Source organism: Eleutherodactylus coqui, chromosome 5 (assembly GCF_035609145.1).
Source record: "Eleutherodactylus coqui strain aEleCoq1 chromosome 5, aEleCoq1.hap1, whole genome shotgun sequence".
Lineage (NCBI taxonomy): Eukaryota > Metazoa > Chordata > Amphibia > Anura > Eleutherodactylidae > Eleutherodactylus > Eleutherodactylus coqui.
Window position 1 is genome coordinate 5,984,729 of NC_089841.1, and position 22,304 is coordinate 6,007,032.

At 47.2% G+C, this 22,304-nt stretch overlaps 1 protein-coding gene across 1 annotated transcript in view; it reads right to left on the reverse strand.

Moving 5' to 3' along the window:
* Positions 1-20,026, reverse strand: part of LOC136627226 (complement factor H-like) — a 58,063-nt gene extending 38,037 nt beyond the window's left edge. Inside the window, exons 1-2 of the mRNA XM_066602157.1 lie at positions 19,894-20,026; positions 16,633-16,800 (exon numbers count right to left, since the gene is read on the reverse strand). Coding sequence (XP_066458254.1) covers positions 16,633-16,800; positions 19,894-20,026 — 301 coding nt within the window. The remainder of the gene's footprint in view (positions 1-16,632; positions 16,801-19,893) is intronic.
* Positions 20,027-22,304: the final 2,278 nt, after the last annotated feature.

Genomic DNA, 22,304 nt, shown 5'->3' on the forward strand with positions numbered 1-22,304 from the left:
TTAGATATAATATTTCTCCAAGAAATGCCCTTTAGACACAACCACGTCCCCAAGCTACCATTATACAACTATAACAGATGGTTTGCTAGCACACATACCTCGACCTTAAGAGGCACTTCAATTGCCATAGTAGAAAATATACCCTTCCTACCCTACGTTTCAATCTCGGGTGCTAAATGCGGCTACCTATTTGTGAAAGGAACTCTCTCTAAAGGCTGGTTTACACCGGTTGATGATCGCTCAAAGATCGCTCAAACGACTGTGACAGCTTTAAGCCATCATTTTACATAAACTATTAAGCAGCTACTCAGCTACTTAATAGCAATGAAGTGTGCAAATGAAGCCTTCACTGAAAGCAATTAATACCCTGAGTGCTCTTATCTGCGCTCAGATCCTTTGTTCTCCATGGGGAAACAATGCTATCAACACTAACCGTGGAGAACTCCTGATAAGGCCGAACAACGGTTTTTAGGTTGGCCTGAATGTAATGATCAGCTAGCAGTGCCCGAAAAGCGCACGATGGGCACGCGTTTAGACGTGCCAATAACCGCTAAAACAATCATCGGCTGGTGTAAATGGGTCTTAACACTAAGATCTCATTTGCAAATCTCTATGTCCCGAACAAGCAACAAATCCCCTGGCTAATCAATATGCTTCATAAATCCAATGACTTTGTGGAAGGCCTAATGGTAATTATTGGTGACTTTAACACCATTCTTGACCCACTCCTTGACACTACTTCAAAGGCTCCCTCAATTTCACTAAAGTGCCTAAAGGCTTATTTACATTAGGCGATTGTCGGGCAAACGATGCCCATCACTCGTCCCTGTATCCCCGCGCTTCCGTGCTCCTAGCACAGCTGGCTCACACACGGAGTGGCCAGTAGGGCAGGCGGGGCAGTGCTGGAGATTTCTCTCCTCTCGCTCCCCCACCGCTCTCCATTCACATAACACAGGCGCCGTTCGCTATGGAATGTCAGCTGTTTAAACTGCACGATCATCTTTTAGCAGCCCAAAAGATGAGCGATAACGATCATCACTCATCATGCAGTTTAAACAGCTGCCGTTCCATATCTCAATAGAGCAATGGAGAGGGGCGGGGAAGCGAGAGGAGAGGAATCATTGGCCCGCCCCCTAATGGCTGCTCCGTGTGCGAGCCAGCTGTAGTAGCTGCCATGCAGGAGCACGGGAGTGAGCAGATACAGGGACGAGCCATTAGCAAGCTCAGAAACGTACTTATGAATTCCCTGTGAATTACTACAAAAAATTCCCGCAAAGCCTTCTAGCACATTTTGTTAAACTTTGCAATTCATTAATAGAAGGAGGCCAACTGTCCAAGCAAGCTCTAGAAGCCTATATAACACTGATCCCGAAAAGGGAAAGATCACGGACAATGTAGTAATTGTTGTCCCATATCTCTATTAAATACAGATCTCAAGCTTTGGGCAAAACTCATTTCCCGCTGTATCTCCCCTCTCCTGCCCGAACTGATACATCCTGACCAAGTAGGATTTGTACCTGGCAGAGAAGGGAAACCTAACACCTCCCGTCTGATCCATGCAACCCACTACACAAAGACTAATAAACAATCTCTCATCCTCCTGGGCGATGACGCCAAAAAGGCATTTGATAAGGTTAGTTGGAATTTTATGGAGGTAGTGTTACGCAGATTTGACTTTCCTCTACAAATCATCGCAGCCATCCTCATGCCTTACTCCACTCCCACAGAAAGAATCCTAACAAACGGCACGCTCTTGAAGCATTTCACAATCCGCAACGGCACCAGACAGGGGTGCCCCCTCTCCCCAACTCTATTGGTCTTGGTGATGGAGATGCTCCTCCAAAAAATTAGACAGTCGCCTGACATAAAAGGCTTGAAACTAGGAGACATCACACCCATGCCTGCGGCATTTACAGATGATCTGTTAATAATAATAATCAATCCCCGGAGAGCCTTCCCTGCACTGTTAGATATCTTTAACACATACGGTAAACTTTCTCATTTTAAAATCAATTATAACAAATTCGAAAAACTAAATGTGAGCGTCTCTACACGACCACTAAATACATATCTCACCCTTGAACTGGCCCAACTCTGGGATCAAGGACCTGGTATTACATTGTGTGCAGACCCATCCTGCTTATATAAACTCAATTATACACCATTACTCAAAAAGATCCAAGACCAACCAAAACATCTAAACATGCCCTTTATCTTCTGGATGGGCAGGAATGTATAAAAATCACTCTCAAGATTCAAGGGTCTATACCATAACAAGTCCATACGATATATATGTAAACTGTGGATGGGTCATCCTTGTCTTCAGGCCCCATCACATAGGAGACAATTGAACTGGAGCTCCACATGAACCCTGACCACCATGGGACAATCAGCTTCTGGCTCATCTCATCCCCCAAGTTCCCAGTGATTCTCGGGATCCCCTGGTTTTCTACCCATAATCCCTCAATCAACAGGAAAACCAGGACCATTGCCTTCCCTTCAGAATTCTGTAAGGAAAACTGCCAGATGGCACCATCTGCCCCTAAACCAGTACAGGATCTCAAGAATAAGCAACAGGACTTAGAGAAATTACCAGTACACTACTGGATATTCAAGGATGTTTGCAGTAAGTTGAAGGCTGACCAGCTGCCACCTCACAGGCCGTATGACTGTTCCATTGAGCTGCTCCCGGGATCTTCTATTCCATTTGGGCGTATCTTCAACATAGCCGAGCCTAAGCAAAGGGCTCTTTGGGAACATCTGGATGAAAAGATAAGGAAATGCTTCATCCGGCCTTCTCCCTCTCTAGCAGGAGCACCCATTTTCTTAGCTTGATAAAGACCGGATGCACGGTTGAAACGTTGTTATGCAGTGGAGCTTACGCTTTGAATAAACAATTTCATTTGATGATCTTTGTGTGATTAAGCCTAGTACCTTAGCTGCTGCTCTCCACTCTCTTTATTACTATCTAGAACCGCTATCCTCTCCCGTTAATCCCAGAACTGCTGAAGAGGCTTCGGGCAGCCAAGGTCTTTACGAAACTGGACCTCAGAGAAGCATATAATCTGGTGCGGATCCGTCCAGGAGATGAGTGGAAGACGGCCTTCAGGATAAGATATGGACACTTTAAATCCCTAGGGATGCTGTTTGGCCTTTGCAAGGCTCCCACTACCTTCCAGCACTTTATCAGCGATGTATTTTGAGACTTGTTGGATCAATTTGTAGTCACATATCTCAACGACATCCTCATTTTCTCTGACAATTTGGAAGAACATTGCAGACACTTTCGGGTGGTCTTGGAACGACTCCAAAGGAATAACCTCTACATTAAGTTAAAGAAATGTGAGTTCAAACAGACCCAAATACAATTCATGAGATTCATTATCTCCCCAGGGCTTAAGTATGGATAGCAGCAAGATTAAAGCTTGATAAAGGCTTGATAAAGATCTCTGGTCAAAACGTTGCCTTTTTAACATGAAGCAATAAAGAGCTTTTTATTTTTCTATACACCTTTGATGCTGCCACTTTTTCTTCTGCACTTGGATTGATTCTGGAGATTTGGAGGTCCATGATCCCTGTTTGTGGTGGTGCATGTATTGATGCCTCTCCCTACAGTGGAATTTAACAAGAGTCCTGCTGGAGAGTTCGTGATATTACTAGCAAGTTTAAAGCCATCCTGGACTGGCCCATTTTTCAAGAAATTTGAAGGAAGTATAGCACCTGATTGGTTCATCTCTCCCACCACCTTCCTCACAAAGAAAGCACACACGTTTTCCTGGTCCCCAGAGGCACAAACCACATTTGAGAAACTAAAGACTATATTTACGTCAGCACCAATACTGATCCACCCAAACCCAGAGTTGCCTTTTGTCACAGCGAATGGGAAATAAGATGCAACTACACCCTTGTGCATTTCTATCCTACACATTATCACCCACTGAAAAAAACTACGATATTGGAAACAAGGATCTTCTGGCTATCAAAGTGGATTTAACCGAGTGGAGACACGTCTTGGAAGGAGACCATCATCCAGTAATGGTTTTTACTGACCATAAAAATTTAGAGTTGCTCCGCACTGCCAAGAGGTTATTTGCGAGAAAAGAACGATGGATTCTGTTCTTCTCCAGGCTTAGTTTTATTGTGTCCTACTGCCGCGGTGCCCGAAATGGCAAGGCAGATACATTGTCCAGGATATGAGTCTGAAGAGAGGGCAAATACAGATGACACAATCCTGTCCCCCCCCCCCCCCCAATTTTTTGGGCATCTTACACTCTGAAGACCCCCTAAGAAAGCTTAAAGGAGGATATGAATGAAATGGGCCCATTCATGAGTCGTCCTTCTAAGGATGTAAAGCTTTCCTGTTACGTGTGCTGCTAGGATCTGTAGTTCTAAGCTTCCTAGCAGCACAGCTACAGGTGGTTGAGGGTTAATTGAGCTGGCTGGGTGTGGTAATCTCCAGCAGCCAATTCCCTTTAGCCTTCAGCACATATAAACCCAGCTCTTGTCAGTCTGAAGCTCCTCTGGTACTGTTTGGATGTATCTGTCCTGCTCCTGTTGCAAGCTTGCTGTGTGATCTGTGTCTTGCTGGTTCATGTTTGTTTGTTTGTTTAAATTCTGTTAGTTTTGTGTTGGCTTGCTGTGTGACCTGCGATCTGTGTCCTGTCCTGTTGCAGCGTGCTGTGTGAACCTTGTTCGGTTCTGCTGGACTCCTGGTTTAAAAAACAACCAAACGGCCATACTATACTATCTAGATTCACCCAATCTCCTTCACCATCTAACACAGTCCCTCCAAACACTTGAGGCCTCTCAAAGAGTCTTTAGTAGAGATGAGCGAGTACCAAAATGCTCGGGTGCTCATTACTCGAGTCAAGCTTTTTGTAATGTTCGAGAGCTCGTTTTGAGTAACGAACCCCATTGAAGTCAATGGGAGACTCGAGCATTTTTCAAGCTGACCGATGCTGTGAATGGGGGAGGTTGTGTGAAACACGTGAAAACATCAGAAAGTAAACACCACAGAAATGGATAGGGAACAGCAGAGGCAGCATGCATGGCTGCATCTGAGGCTCCCAGGTCCCACTATTAAGCCAAATTGTGGGCAAGAACCTGGCGGTCACCCCCCTAGCAATTTACTTGGGACAGACCATAATCAGCAAGGCACACGTGCTGGCAGATCTTAGCTAAGCACCACACTAGGTGCAACGAAGGCCAATCACCGCCTGTGGGTGACACCGCTGCCTCTTCTCCTGGCTTTCATGCTGGCGTTGCTGTCCAACCCCCCCGCATGACCCTGCGTCCACAGCGCACACAAAATTTTCCCTGCGCAGCTTTCAGCTGCCCTCATGCCACACACTAGCTCGATAGCGACACCACCCTCATGTCTATTTATAAGTGCATCTGCGATGAGGAGAAACCAGGGACACAGACTGCAGAGGGTTGGCAGGGCCAGGCAGCAACCCTCTTTGAAAGTGTGGGTGATAGCCCACAATGCTGATGAGAAATGATGATAAATTGACGTACGATCATCATTTTAATACTGTGCCACCTTCGTCACAAAATTGTCAGGAGCCGCAAACGTGGGCATAAAGGGGACTGAGATGCCAGTACTTCTACACATCTCCACAATACAGCAGCGCATACTAACACCAAAGATTGGTTTGAAGCAGGAGGTGTCGCAGGGAAAACCTGGTGCAGTTGCCCCCCAGGACCACGGCCTCTGCCCACACCCTAAGCAATCGTGGGCATAAAGCGGTCTTGGATGCTAGTACTGTTGTGAATGTTTCATTAATTCAGTTACGCTTCTTTTGATTGGTCCAAACCAGTGTCTCAGATAACTGTGGTAACACAAGAGCAAATACATGTTGCCCAGCGCTGATCCACAGTTCCAAGCAGGAGGGGGAGCTGGCATAATAAGCCCGAGAAACCATGACCCAGGTAGGACCCGCAATCCTCTTTGTGGGAAGCAAGTGAGCTGGCCCAGGGTCAGGCTCAGTCCCAGCCTCCACCTTGTGCGACCCAAGGGGCCGTAAGTGACACAGCTATGGGAAACCCATGTGTACCTACACAATTCATTCTGTGTGTGTGCCAGATAGCAACACAATGGGAAAGCACCCACAGTATAGACGAACCCCTGAAACATTTCTGTAGCAATAGTATAGGCGAACCCCTGAAACATTTCTGTAGCAATAGTATAGGCGAACCACTGAAACATTTCTGTAGCAATAGTATAGGCGAACCCTTTAAACATTTCTGTGGCAAGTGTACAGGTGGACCCCTGAAACATTTCTATGGCAAGAGTATAGGCGGACTCCTGAAACATTGGTGTACCAAGAGTATAGGCGAACCCCTGTAACATTAGTGCACCAAGAGTATAGGCGGACCCCTGAAACATTGGTGTACCAAGAGTATAGGCGAACCCCTGTAACATTAGTGCACCAAGAGTATAGGCGGACCCCTGAAACATTTCTGTGGAAAGACTATAGGCGAACCTCTCAAACCTTTCTGTAGCACGTGTATAGGTGGACCCCTGAAACATTTCTGTAGCAAGAATAAAGGTGGACCCCTGTAACATTTCTGTAGCTAGTGTATAGGTGAACGCCTGAAACATTTCTGTAGCAAGAATATAGGCGGACCCCTGAAACATTTCTGTACCAAGAGTATAGGTGAACCTCTGAAACATTTCTGTAGCAATAGTATAGGTGAACCACTCAAACCTTTCTATAGCACGTGTATAGGCGGACACCTCAAACCTTTCTGTAGCAAGAGTATAGGTGAACATATGAAACATTTATGTGGCAAGAGTATAGGTGAACATATGAAACATTTATGTGGCAAGAGTATAGGTGAACCCCTGAAATATTTCTGTGGCAAGAGTATGGGCGGCCCCCTGAAATTTTTTTTTAGCAAGAGTATAGGCAACCCCCTGAAACGTTTCAGTACCAAGAGTACAGGCGGACCCCTGAAATATTTCTGTGGCAAGAGTATAGGTGGACCCCTGAAACATTTCTGTGGCAAGAGTATAGGCGGACCCCTGAAACATTTCTGTGGCAAGACTATAGGCGGACCCCTGAAACATTTCTGTGGCAAGACTATAGGCGGACCCCTGAAACATTTCTGTGGCAAGAGTGTAGGTGGACCCCTGAAACATTTCTGTGGCAAGAGTATAGGCGGACCCCTGAAACATTTCTGTGGCAAGACTATAGGCGGACCCCTGAAACATTTCTGTGGCAAGACTATAGGCGGACCCCTGAAACATTTCTGTGGCAAGAGTGTAGGTGGACCCCTGAAACATTTCTGTGGCAAGAGTATAGGCGGACCCCTGAAACATTTCTGTGGCAAGTGTATAGGTGGACCCCTGAAACATTTCTATGGCAAGACTATAGGCGAATCCCTCAAACATTTCTGTACCAAGAGTATAATAATAATTAGAGATGAGTGAGCACCAAAATGCTCGGGTGCTCGTTGCTCGAGTCAAGCTTTCCGCGATGCTCGAGAGTTCGTTTCGAGTAACGGACCCCATTGAAGTCAATGGGCGACTCGAGGATTTTTGTATATGACCGATGCTCGTTAAGGTTTTCATTTGTGAAAATCAGCAAAACCTAAGAAAGTGATGGAAACGACACAGAAACGGATAGGGCAGGCGAGGGGCAACATGCAGGACTGCATCTCAGGTTTCCAGGTATCACTATTAAGCCACAATAGCGGCAAGAGTGCCCCCCCCCCCTAACAATTTTTACTTCGGACAAACCCTCATTAGCAAGGCATACCTTTGCTAAGCACCACACTACCTCCAACCAAGCAGAAGCACTGCCTGTGGGACACACCGCTGCCTCTTCTCCTGTGTTACATGCTGTCCAACCCCCCCGCACGACCTCACGTCCACAGCGCACAGCCTTCAGCTGCCCTCATGCCACACGCTGGCCTCAAAGCCACACCACCCTCATGTCTATTTATAAGTGCGTCTGCCATGAAGAGGAACTGGAGGCACACAATCCAGAGGGTTGGCAGGGCCAGGCAGTGACCTACTTCGAAGGGGGGGGGGGGGGGCGATAGCCCACAATGCAGTTGAGAATTGATAATAGATTGACGTTCCATCTTCATTCCAATCCTTTGCCACCTCCGTCAGGAGCTGCAAACGTGGGCATAAAGGGGACTCCGCTGCCAGCCCAGCACATCTACACATCTCCACAATGCAGCAATACTCGGTGTGGGAAGTATGTGAGAGGGCCCTGGGTGATGCTCGGTCCCACCAAACACCTTGTGTGGCCCAAGGTACTGCGAGTGACATAGCAATGGGGACTCCATGTGTCCACACACTACTCATTGTGTTTGGGTGTCAGATACCTCATCGACAACGCAAGGGGTAAACCATCTGCACTCTGCACCCTACCCAAGTCTGTCAGTGTTTTGGGGACAGACAGGTACAACTCCGCTATGGCAAGTCTGTGTGCACCCACAGCATGGGTGGCTAGCAGGAACACACAGATGGTACATAAAGAAATCCCATTGCAGTGCCCCGGATAGCTGAGGTTACGTGAGAGGAAATACATGTTGGCTGTGGCCCACACGCCATGCCCTAGACATTCTGGCATTCAGACCCCTGTAACATTTATGTAGCATCAGTATTGGCAAACCCCTGTAACATTTCAGTAGCAGCAGTATATGCAGACCCATGTCACATTTCAGTAGCAGCAGTACAGGCAGAGCCCAGTATTTGTAACATTTCTGTAGTAACAGTATAGACAGACCACAGTAACATTCCTGTAGTAACAGTATAGACAGACCACAGTAACATTTCTGTTGTAACAGTATAGACAGAGCCGAGTAACATTTCTGTAGTAACAGTATAGACAGACCACAGTAACGTGTCTGTAGCAGCAGTATGGGCAGACCCCTGTAACATTTCTGTAGCAGCAGTATAGGCAGACCCCAGTACCATTTCTGTAGAAGTAAAGGCAGACCCCAGTAAGATGTCTGTCGCAGCATTATAAGCAGACCCCTGTAACATTTCTGTAGCAGAAGCATAGACAGACCTCAGTACCTTTTTTGTAGCAAAAGTATACGCAGACCCCCTGTAACATTTACGTGGCAGAAGTATAGGCAGACCCAGTAACATTCTTGTAGCAGAAGTATAGGCAGGCTCCTGTGACATTTAAGTGGCAGCAGTATAAGCAGACCCCGGTAACATTTATGTGGCAGAAGTATAGGCAGACCCCAGTAACAGCTATGTAGCTGCAGTATAGGCAGACCCCTGTAACATTTCTGTAGCAGCAGTATAAGCAGACCCCTGTAACATTTATGTAGCAGAAGCATAGGCAGACCCCTGTAACATGTCTGTAGTAGAAGTATAAACAGATCCCAGTACCATTTTTGTAGCAGAAGTATACGCAGACCCCCTGTAACATTTACGTGGCAGAAGTATAGGCAGACCCCAGTAACATTTTTGTAGTAGAAGTATAGGCAGATCCCAGTAACATTTCTGTAGCAGAATTATAGGCAGACCCCTGTAACATTTCTGTAGCACAAGTATAGGCAGACCCCTGTAACATTTCTGTAGTAACGGTATAGGCAGACCCCAGTAACATTTCTGTAGCAGAAGTATAGGCAGACCCCAGTAACATTTCTGTAGCAGAAGTATGGGCAGACTCCTGTAACATTTCTGCAGCAGTATAGGCAGACCACTGTAACATTTATATGGCAGAAGTATAGGCAGACCCCAGTAACAGTTATGTAGCAGCAGTATCGGCAGACCCCTGTATCATTTCTGTAGCAGCAGTTTAGGCAGACCCCACCACAATTTCTGTTGTTGAAGTATGGGCCCTAAGAAAGAGTTTTTTTTCAATTTTTTTTTAAAAAGCACACAGCCTAGATAGCGTGTATATGTCTTTCCCTCTATCAGGGGCTGTCGCCGCACGCTGTGCGTGAAGTTGACGGGACGCACAGAGCGGTGTAAAAAATTATGCAATTATTGGCCTGCAGTTGAAGGCTGACAGAGGTTATGTAACGCACACTGCAGTCCGCGGAAAATTATACGCTAGGCTGCAAAAAGGCCTTGCTGGGTAATTAGTGAGCCACTACAACTCCCAGCAGCCACGCAGTAAAATGTAGACGGTCACAGGTAGCCCAAAGAAGGACCATTGGGGTTCTCGTAGACAGGATTCTACACTACCACTGTCCCTGCCTCACCAGTACTGCCCCTATAATTAACTGCAAACTGAGAACGCTATAGGTGTAATAGCCTGCACAGCCCAAGATGAAAAAAAAAAATGTGCAAAACTGCTCCCAGCAGCCACAGCAGTACTGCACACAGTCACAGGTAGCCCTAAGAAGGACCGTTGGGGTTCTTGAAGACGCTAACCGTAGCCTAACACTCTCCCTATAGCAGCAGCAGCACCACTCTCCCTAATCTCTGCCAGTGTGTGTCTGTGGCGAGCAGCGGGCGGGACCGCTTTAAATACTCAGCGGTCACTTGGTCTCACCAGCCACTCGCTGCAGGGGGGTGGGATAGGGCTGGCACGTCACAGGAGGAAGTGGTAATGCCTTCCCTGCATGTCTATTGGCTAGAAAATGGCGGAAAACATGCAGGGAAGGAAATGGAATTGACTCGAGTGACACGTGGTGCTCGCCTCGAATATAGTATGCCACAAAATGTTTAATGAAGTGGCAGGTGACTGGAGACAAGGGGGGGGGGAGTTGGGTACAGTAAGAGTTAACAGTGAGCTTAGGGGGTGGAGCTTAGACAGGATGTGAGCAGGTAGTAGAAGGAGGAAGAGAGATAGAAGGAGGCAGCGTGCAGTGGAAGACGGACGGAGCGGCAGAAGATACCCGCCCCCCCCCCCCTCCCTGGAGGGAAGAGGGGATAAGTGAGAGGAGTGAGGTTTTTTAGGTTAGGAAGTTGTCACAGCTAAGGATAGGCCGGAAGTTTCCCATGCCGGAGACGGAAAAAGGAAGGTTTGAAGGCCTATGGAGATTTGGGCCTCCAAACTTCCTTGGGGCAGTTAAAGTGTTAGTACAGCTAGGCATGGGAAGGGTTCGTAATTTTATATAAAGTGATTTAAAAGTTAAATATAAATAAAGCTGTGGCCTACCCCACGTTTTATAGCAAGAAGTTGTAGAGGGTTTTATTTGTTAAGGTAAGCGAACAATCAAGTTGTTTTGTCTCCAGTCACGAGCATCTCGAGCACCCTAATACTCGAGCAAGCATCAAGCTCGGACGAGTATGTTCACTCATCTCTAATAATAATCTTTATTTGTACAGCGCCAACATATCCCGCAGCGCTTACATAGACAGGGGGATACAGAAAGACAAAATACAAACATTACAGAACCACGGTTACATAATATTTAGTTGATGGATACAGTAGGGGTGAGGGTCCTGCTCCAACGAGCTTACATACTACAGGTAATGGGGTGATAGAGAAGGTAAAGGGGCTGGAGATGTGCCTGGTATGGCAGGGTGGAGATGTGCATGGTATGGCGGGGTGGAGATGTGCATGGTATGGCGGGGTGGAGATGTGCACGGTATGGCGGGGTGGAGATGTGCATGGTATGGCGGGGTGGAGATGTGCATGGTATGGCGGGGTGGAGATGTGCACGGTATAGCGGGGTGGAGAGTGAGGGGTGATATACACATAGACAATGGTCAGACATTTAGCCATGTGATGGCAGAATCAGTATGACTGCAGGAGCGCTTTATGATGGCTAGCAGGGATTGCAGTCAGTCGGTCAGGGAGCATGTTATCAGCCAGCATACAGAGGGGTCTGTTTAGGAAATGCGGTATGCCTCCCTGAAGAGGTGCGTTTTTAGAGCACGCCTGAAGTTCTGCGAGTCCTGGATTGCTCGGGTAGCCTTTGGTAGTGCGTTCCAGAGGACCGGTGCTGCTCTGGGGAAGTCTTGGAGGTGGGAATGAGAAGTTCGAGTTAGAGGGGCGCTCAGTCTGGTTTTGTTAGCAGAGCGGAGAGCCGGGGCTGGTTGATGGATTGAGATGAGAGAGGCAATATAGGGGGGCGCTGCACTGTGGATGAGGGATACAATATAGGGGGCACTGCGCTGTGGATGAGGGATACAATATAGGGGGCACTGCGCTGTGGATGAGGGATACAATATAGGGGGGCGCTGCGCTGTGGATGAGAGATACAATATAGGGGGGCGCTGCACTGTGGATGAGGGATACAATATAGGGGGGCGCTGCGCTGTGGATGAGGGATACAATATAGGGGGCGCTGCGCTGTGGATGAGGGATACAATATAGGGGGGGCGCTGCACTGTGGAGGGCTTTGTGGATGAAAGTAGCAACTTTAAATAGAATTCTGTATTTAACGGGCAGCCAGTGCAGTGACCGGCACAGGGCAGAGGGGTCCGAGTAGCGGCTGGACAGGAAGATGAGCCTGGCTGCCACATTCAGGATGGATTGGAGAGGGTAGAGTCTGGTGCGGGGAGGCCGATCAGCAACGAGTTGCAATAATCGAGCCGGGAGTGGATGAGGGCAACAGTAAGCATTTTTAGCGTGTCCATGGTGAGAAAAGAGCGGATTCTTGCGATGTTCTTGAGGTGCAGCTGACATGTTAGGGCCACAGATTGAATGTAGGGGGTAAACGAGAGATCAGAGTCAAATATGACTCCAAGGCAGCGGGCATGCTGGGAGTTATGGTGGCGCCACACACTGAGATGGAGATGTCAGGATGAGGTCAGTTAGTGGAGGGTGGAAATACCAGCAGGTCAGTTTTAGAGAGGTTTAGTTTTAGGTAGAGAGAAGGACATGGTGTTAGAGACAGCGGACAGACAGTTAGTGATGTTTTGGAGAAAAGGTGCAGAGATGTCACGGGAAGAGGTGTATAGCTGGGTGTCATCAGCATACAGGTGGTATTGGAGGCCAAATCTACTGATGTTTTGTCCAATAGGGGATGTGGAGATGGAGAAGAGGAGGGGCCGAGGACCGAGTCCTGGGGGACCCCAACAGTAAGGGGAAGAGGAGGGGAGGTAGAGCCAGCAAAGGAGAAGTTGAAGTTCATCATGTCGGATAAAGAATAGAGCAGGGCCCAAATAAATTGCCCCACTGTACAGCGCTGACAACTGGGCCTTAATTCACCGCACACAGAGACTTGTAGATAGTGGAGGCTCTATGCTGTGACTTGGAAAAAGTAACCCGCTGTCTTGCGCTGATACCTAGGGGTCATTTACTGCTCACTGAGACTTGTAGATAATAGAGGCTGTGTGGAGTGGGAGAAAAAAGTAACCCAGTGGATAGTGCTGGTAACTGCGGCTACTTTTCCCCACACTGAGAATGGTAGATGTGAGATGCTGTGCACAGGGGCATAAAAAATTAACCCACTGTTTAGCGATGAGAATTTAGGCTAGTTCACCACACATATCGCATGGGAGTTATGTGATGGTCTGCACTGCCCCAGGAAAAATTAGCCCACTGTTTAGTGATTCAAATTACAGCTAATTCACCGCACACAGAGAATGAGAGATGTGAGACGGTCTGCAGAGCCCCAGGAAAAATTAATGGACTTTTTAGCAATGAAAACTATGGCTAATTCACCGCACACAGAGAATGGTAGTTGTGAGATAGCCTGCACAGGCCTAGATGCTGGGGGAAAAAAATGGTGCACTACTGCTCCCAGCGAGCCACAACAGTACTGCACACGGTCAGATGTGGCCCTAAGTAGGACTGTTGGGGTTCTTGAAGACGGGATCCTACTCTAACACTTTCCCTACATCAGCAGCAGCACTTTCCTAACCTCTGCCAGCATGCGTCTGAGGCGAGCCGCGGGTGGGACCGCTTTAAATACTCGGTGGTCACCTGAACTCACCAGCCACTCACTACTGTGGGGTGGGATAGGGCTGACACAGCAGGAAGTGGTAATGCCTTCCCTGCATGTCTATTGGCTAGAAAATGGCGCTAAACATGCAGGGAAGGAAATGGAATTGACTCGAGTACCGCGTGGTGCTTGTCTCGAGTAACGAGCATCTCGAGTACCCTAATACTCGGACCACTGTGCTCGCTCATCTCTAGTCTTTAGAAACACGCCCATAACCAATAAATAAGTTTCCGGACTAGAAGCTCTTCAAAACCAGCCTAGATGACGAACCCTTCCCCCACCCTCTTTACTGGTTCATGGATTCATGTTTTATAGTTGATATTATCAATAGTTCTTGCAAATGCTGCAAAGCATAATCCGATCAGAGTCAAATCTCATAAGTCTTCTCAAAGCTGTTATGTTGCCTCTGCTGCAATAAAACCTTAAAGTGTGCGGACAAACAAAAACCCAGAAACTGTGATAATAATCCCTGCTTAGGAAGAATGAGATGTCATCAGCCAGGATCGGGGCCGGTAGCTGATATCTAGCAGGTCAGAGCGGATGGCAGAAGTCTTGGAAAAGAAGGGTCAACGCTGTAAATATGGTATGTTTAGCCTAAGGCTGGGTTCACACAGGGTGGATTTGCCGCGGAAATTCCGTGCAGAATTTCGCTGCGGCAAATCCGCCCGTGGCCGCTAATCCCGGGATGAGCCAGCCATGTGGACGAGATTTCTCAGAAATTTCGTCCACATGGGACAGCCAATACGCTGCAGTTAATCCGGCAGAAACTGCGGCTGCGGCGCAACTTTGCAGACCACAGCATGTCCATTCTTTTAATCTTTCCGCTGCGGCTGCGCTCTCCTCTATGGGAGCGTCGGCCGCAGCGGAAGAGCGAGCGACCGGGCCAGTTCTCCCGGCGGAAATCTTGCGGTTTTTGTTGCGGCCAAACCGCAGGATTTCCGGCGGGAATCCGCCCTGTGGGAACCCAGCCTAAACTTTATGTTTTTGTCAATAAAATTGTAAAAACGTGTGAAATGCTTCTAATTGTACTTTAGTAACCGTAGAAACATCTGACTAGGGGCTAAAACAGACTGGCCTTTTGTTCCAGTTTGCCTGCAAAATAGGATGAGATTAAACCATTGATTTCAATGGCTCCCACTTCACAGTCATGTTTTTTAAGTGCAGTTTTGCGCACAAGAAAAGATAGAACTTGTCCTTTCGTTCTCGCTTGTAGTTTTTCTCGTGCGAGAAAAGATGGGACAGGACGGATCTACCTGCGTTCAATAGCGTGGAGTTTGAATAGTAAAAAAAATAAATGATCTGGTTCATGTGCTGACACGCTCTGAAGCGGCGGGCATATTAGCGCATGTGCCTAAGGCTTCTTTCACACGAGCGCATATCAGTCCGCCTTTTTCACGGCCAGCCAATATGCACTGTGATCTGATGCATTGGATTCCAATGCATCAGATCACATGGCCGTATTCTTGAGACGTGAAAGCGCCCAACAAGGCCAATATAGCGCCGGGTGTTTTTACGTCGGGCCCAAAAGATAGTCCTAGAACTATCTTTTTGGCCGGAATACGTCTGCCTCTGCATGGGCTTCTTTGCGTGACTTCTAAACCTCCTCCCTCTGCTCTCCTACCCCTGTGCAGGCTCACCCTTCATCTCCTCCCCGCTTGTTCTGTATAATGGAAGGGGGCAGGGTGGGGGCGAAGCTAAGCGCTGACCTGTCCTGCCTCCTCCCATTGATGGCTATGGACAACGGGTGAGACGTGGGCGGGGCTAAACTCCCACCCTCTCCCCACCCCTTGGCCATAGCCATTAATGGCAGAAGGCAGGGCGGGCCAATTCTTAGCTCCGCCCCATCCCTCCCATTGCAAAGAACAAGCTGGGAGGAGACGAGAGGTGAGCTTACGATGGGGAGGGAGGGGAAATGAGCGACAGCATGGTGAGCTCGGTGCATATGCATCGGACCCCATGCCGTATGAATGGGTGCACAAACATTAGATTTGTGCACGCGTTCACGAGCTTCTATGCCCCAGATGGAAGCATATATTGGCCGGCCGTGAAAATGCCAGCCAATGTGCGCTCTTGTGAAAGAAGCCTAAGTCCTAAAAAAAACTCTGGAGAGCAAACTTTGCGAAGCGCAGAACTTGTGTCTGTCCCAAAGCATTTGGCCTGACTGTACGGTACTATATAAGAGCCGGATACTCAGTATTGGACTGGGCTGTGCGCTGTATGGCCACTATATCACACTACGTGTTTCACACATTGTTTGTCTTTGGTCATGGTCAGCGCTGTTTTATTTAGGGGTGCTTTGCAGTAAAGTGACTAAACCATGTGGTGCCGTGTATGTGTGCGCTGCGTCAGTTATGTATACCACTGCTATTTGTTGTATTTGAGCTCTGAGTGCGGAATTATAAACTATAAAGCAGGATTCTTCCACCAGCCTATGGCGGCACTACCTAAGATGTGTACTGCATCTTAGCACTGTTTTGTACTATTATTGGAGTTCAGTAAAGTGCCAATACGCTTGCTACACGGTGTATTAGCGCATGAACCAGGAGAATTCTTTTTTATTTTGACTATTCAAACTCTGCGCTATTTTGCACAAGTTTGACATTTAAAAAAAGCTGGCAGAGAGATAGGGTAAGTGCTATCTTTTCTCGCACATAGTATTAATGAAATCAATGGCTTCATTTGTCCCATTTTGCAGCAGTCAGTATAATGTCAGTTCTGTACGGAAGTATTTCTTAGCCTCATGTTGTAGTATTACTGGAGTTCTGTATGCCTGTATTATTTAAGCTCTGTAGTATCATTGGAGAAACCTACCGATACATCTTGGAGGAGGATCCCACTCACTAATACTTCCATTCTTGCAAGTAATATTCTCTGGTGAAGGTCGATATCCAGATTCACAACGAACTGTTACGGAGTCACCAACATTATAAGCCTTCACGTCTTTATTCATCCCCACACCAGCCGGAAGCCGACACTGATCTGCAAAATAAAAGCCAACAATGACTGAACCAGACGTTATTGCGAGCCGCTGTGATGTCATATCGAAGATCTATTCCCACTAGTGTGGCCGGACGTACATCTGTAGTCTTCTAACAAATCTCACATTACATCTCAATGAAGGACAGATTCAAGTCGAAAATCTTTATTAATAGAAATTGTTAATTCGTTGAGAAGAAAATAATGTTTTGGCGATCAACGGAAACCAAAAATCATAACCAGTTGAGGACAGAAGTCCAAAACCCAGAAAATCATCAGAGCGACTCATAATGTGACTAAGTAGTTTGTATGTGCTCCATGTTCCTGATGAGATGGTGGATGGCATCCTGAGGACATCTCCTCCCAGTCCTGAATCAGGGCATCCATGAGTTCCTGGACAGTTTGAGGTGCTACTTGGTGTCCTCTGATGTTCACCAATACAGAATGTCTCAGAGCTTCTCAACTTGATTTGGGTCTTGGGGACTTGAGGAAGAGTAGTGGCATCAATGCCTTTCTCACCCAGGAACTGCCTACACACTTGGGCCACATGACAATGCCCCCTGGCATGTTCTACACAAGGAGGAACCCAGGACCCTTTGTACCAGTGTAAAATTTGACAATGGCTCTGAGGATCTCATTGCAGTACTAGCAGTAGTTACAGTATTGCTAGTTATCATGAGATGGTGGACCTGCCAATTCCAGTGTTCTCTGGCATATGCCAATCAAGTTGTAGAGTAGTGGAATGTGAGTGCAGGTCCTAAAACAGGATGTTAGGCCCTCAGGCCATCCTCATGGAGTCTGTGTATAACAGGCAGTAGCTGCTGGTGGTCATTCTATGATTCCATAGGATTCTGGCTGTGCTCCTCATGTTCCTCCGGTCTTGATGCCAGGTTGATGACCTTTTGTCCAGCTCTGGCAGTGCTCTTCCTGTTACTACGGTCCTGCTACCTGCCCCATGTATTTGTGCTGGGAGACACAGGAAACCTTCTTGCTCCGGCATGTACGGATGAGATCCCCTGAGGAGCAGGACTACCTGTATAACCTGCTTGGCTGCAGGTAGCGCCTCATGTACCAGTAGTGACAAGGACACCAGTAATTATTATAAATGGATTCGATAATATCAAAAATAGAGGAGACGGGGTTACCATGCCAGTTCTGGGCAATATTTGATCTGCATGCAATCGAGATGTGCATAATAGGAGTTTAAAGAGTATCTGAAGTCGATCAGCATCTAAGTTTAAAAGAGCTAAAGCAGGGTTGGGAAGAATCTAAACATTGCTGAGGTTTGTAATAAGCTGAATGGCCTGGCTCCAGAGGGTGGAGACAAACAGGCAATCCCACCACAGATGCAGCAGCAAGCCATTCACTGACCCACACCTCCAGCAACACCTGGAGAAACGGGAAGCTATTTTGTAAAAGAGAGAAAAATGCAGAGTCAAATGCCATCTATATAGAATTTTATAAGAGTTTTCAAAGTGGTTAGCGAAATTGTAAACCGAGCTAATCAAAGAATAAGCCTTGTACTGCTGGATGTGAGAAATCCGGATCTTTAGATCTTCCTCCCGCATCTTATTGAAATTTTCCATTGGATCAATCAAAGGCTGATTTAGTATAGCATAGCAAGTGGATAAGCCTTTGTTAGAGCCCTGGAGAGCCAGGCATTGAATCTTGATGGCACATTGATTCTTGTAGGGGAGGGGAAGGCTTTAAAGGGTTACTAATCTGTAAATGTTTGAAAAAGTCTAATTTAGGGATGCTAAATATGTTGGATAATTCTGAAAATGTTAGTAAGCGCCCATCTTCCCAGCTGGTTCATATGAGTTAGACCTAATTGCTTCCAATTGGAAAGAGATAAATTCTCAATGGTAATTTCAAGTATGGTTATTTCAGCTTTGTGGAGTGGAAAGGATATTCATTTTATTTTTTTGAGTACCACGTTCCAAACACTGGTAGCCACAAAAAGAGTGGCTGAAGTAGCAGGTGGTGCTTTAAAGAATGGTTGTTAATCTATAGTTCTCTTTTATAGGATCGTTCAGTCATGAAAATCTAATTTGATTGAAAGAGGTAGTACTGGATAATGGAGGGGGATCCCAGGACACCATTTTTCCGATGGATGTAAAGGATATCTCTATTGACCCTGGGTTTCTTTTTACCCAAGATAAAAGCCCAAAGTGTGGATTGAATATCTTTAAGATAAGTAATTGGAAGGAAAATAGGAACATTGTGAAATAGGTATAATATATTAGAGAGAATTATTCTAATAGCTGATATTCTGCCCAACCAGGAGTTCCTATATGCTTTTAATTTGTTTAATTCTGTTTTAATGGATAATAGAAGAGGCCTAAAATTCTGAAGGGGAGGTTAGATGTATACCTATTTATAGAAGAGCTTCTTCGGTCGGAAAAACTTGTATTTCTTTGCAAGGGAGGAGGCTACAGATTTTTTAATACTTATGTTGAGATTTTGTAGTAAGATGTCTCAGAGAACTTGTTAAGGCTCATTTGGACACAACGAGAATCACTCAAAATTTGCTCAAAATAATTTTGTTCTGTCTAAATGCACTGACATTGTGCAGTTTTCGTGCACGAGTCATTGAGGAGGGAATTGTTGAGGCTCCTGGGTGATGACAGGGTTGGGTTAAATACTTCACTAATAGCCCAGCTCTACATACAAAGACTGCTCAGCCGGTGAGACGCTGGGCTCTACATACAAGAACTGCTCAGTCGGTGAGATGCTGGACTCTACATACGAGGACTGCTCAGCCGTGAGACACCGGGCTCTACATACGAGGACTGCTCAGCCGGTGAGATGCTGGACTCTACATACTAGAACTGCTCAGCCATGAGACGTCTGGCTCTACATACAAAGGCTGCTCAGCCATGAGACGTCTGGCTCTACATACAAAGGCTGCTCAGCCGGTGAGATGCTGGGCTCTACATATGAGGACTGCTCAGCTGGTGAGATGCTGGACTCTACATACGAGGACTGCTCAGCCATGAGACGTCTGGCTCTACATACAAAGACTGCTCAGCCGGTGAGATGCTGGGCTCTACATACAAGAACTGCTCAGCCGGTGAGATGTTGGACTCTACATACGAGGACTGCTCAGCCGTGAGATGCCGGGCTCTACATACGAGGACTGCTCAGCTGGTGAGATGCTGGGCTCAACATACGAGAACTGCTCAGCCGGTGAGATGCTGGGCTCTACATATGAGAACTGCTCAGCCATGAGACGGCTGGCTCTACATACAAAGGCTGCTCAGCCGGTGAGATGCTGGGCTCTACATATGAGGACTGCTCAGCTGGTGAGACGCTGGACTCTACATACGAGAACTGCTCAGCCGTGAGACGTCTGGCTCTACATACAAAGACTGCTCAGCCGGTGAGATGCTGGGCTCTACATACGAGGATTGCTCAGCCGGTGAGATGCTGGGCTCTACATACGAGGGCTGCTCAGCCGGTGAGATGCTGGGCTCTACATACGAGGACTGCTCAGCCGGTGAGACGTCTGGCTCTACATACAAAGACTGCTCAACTGTGAGACGCCGGGCTCTACATACAAGGACTCCTCAGCCGGTGAGATGCCTGGCTCTACATACAAAGACTGCTCAGCTGTGAGACGCCGGGCTCTGCATACAAGGACTGCTCAGCCGGTGAGACGTCTGGCTCTACATACAAAGACTGCTCAGCTGTGAGACGCCCAGCTCTACATACAAAAACTGCTCAGCTGTGAGATGTCTGGCTCTACATACAAAGACTGCTCAGCCAGTGAGATGCTGGGCTCTACATACGAGGACTGCTCAGTCGTCAGACGCCCAGCTCTACATGCAAGGACTGCTCATCCATGAGATGCCTGGCTGTACATACGAGGGCTGCTCTGTCTTATATAGGAAACCACTGTGGACCTCTGTTGTCTTCTTCCTGCAGTGGTAACTGTGGTAACTCTTCATGGAGGAAGATGGAGGATCTGCACTCTCACCACAGAGAAGTCACAAAACTCTTGAAGTAATCAGATCACCACAGAGAGATGAAGAAGCTCTGCAGAGCTCCTTTCTGAGGTCCACTTAGATGACTACTACCCCAGAAGACAGAGGCTGAGACTCTTATAACCCCTTCCGGGAGCTTCTGGTAGCTTCTAGCTCAGCCACTCCTCTGCCAAACGAGGCTGATTTACCACAAGCTAACTAGTGGGTCTCCCAGGGTCTGCAGACTGCAGAAAGTTTCCAGACTGATTAAGAACTAATTAAATTGACTCCTTCCTGCCTAACAAACAAAGAAAGCAAATAACCTCAATAACCAAACGTCCCTATATCACCCCGGACCTATCTCCTAAACAGTGTACCAGTTTGTAGTGCCCAGTAGGGGATACTACACTGAGGTGTCCATGTGTGGTGGACGCTGCCTGATCCCTTACAGAAAGGAGCTGTCATCTACAGACCCACACTCTCTGTATTCCATAATAGTACTTTTCAGTGACCCCCCTTAATGGCCCCAGCATTAATAGTGACCCCCATAGCTGCCTCAATAGTAATAGTAACATAGTATGTTAGGCTGAAGGGAAACCATGTCCATCCAGTGGCATATCGGTGGCATCTCGTGTGACATATGAGTTTCCACCCCCCTTGTTAATCCAGAGGAAGGCAAAAAAACCTCTGAGGTAGAAGCCAATTTAGCCCGTTTTGGGGGAAAAATTCTTTCCTGACTCCATAATGGCTATCAGAATAATCCCTGGATCAACTTCTGATAGTTCCTCCCTGACTGTAAGACCCGGATAATCAATACCGCTGGTCACCTAATGTCTATATCCTGTAATATCCTTCCGCTCTAGAAAGACTTCTAGTCCCCCCTAAACTCATCTATGGATCCTGCCATCACCACGTCCTTAGGCAGAGAGTTCTGCAGTCTCACTGCTCTTACAGTAAAGAATCCCCTTTTGTGTTGGTGATGAAACCTGTTGTCTTCTAGACGTAGCCTATGCCCTCTAGTTACCGCCGCAGTCCTGGGTATAAACAGATCATGGGAGAGATCCTTGTATCGTCCCCTCATGTATTTATACAGAGTTATTTGGTTTCCAGGGTAAATAATCCCAGTTTTGGTGCCTCTCCGGGTATTCCAGTCCTCTCATTCCATGTATTAGCTTAGTTGCCCGTCTTTGTACCCCTCCATTACTGTAATATCTTTCCTGAGCCCCGGTGACCAGAACTGTACGCAGTATTCCATGTGAGGCCTGACTAGTGCCTTATATAGTGGGAGGATAATGCTCTCGTCCCTCGCCCCTATACCTATTTTAATGCAGCCCAAGACTTTTTTTTAGCTTTTGCAGCAGCTGACTGGCATTGGTTGCTCCAGTTTAGTCTACAGTCCACTAGTACCCCCAGGTCTTTTCCCTAGCAGTACCCCATTTAGTGTATATTGGTGACGTCCGTTTCTCCTGCCCACGTGCAGAACCTTACATTTATCGATATTGAACTTCATTTGCCATTTTTCTCCCCAAGCCCCCTGTTTAT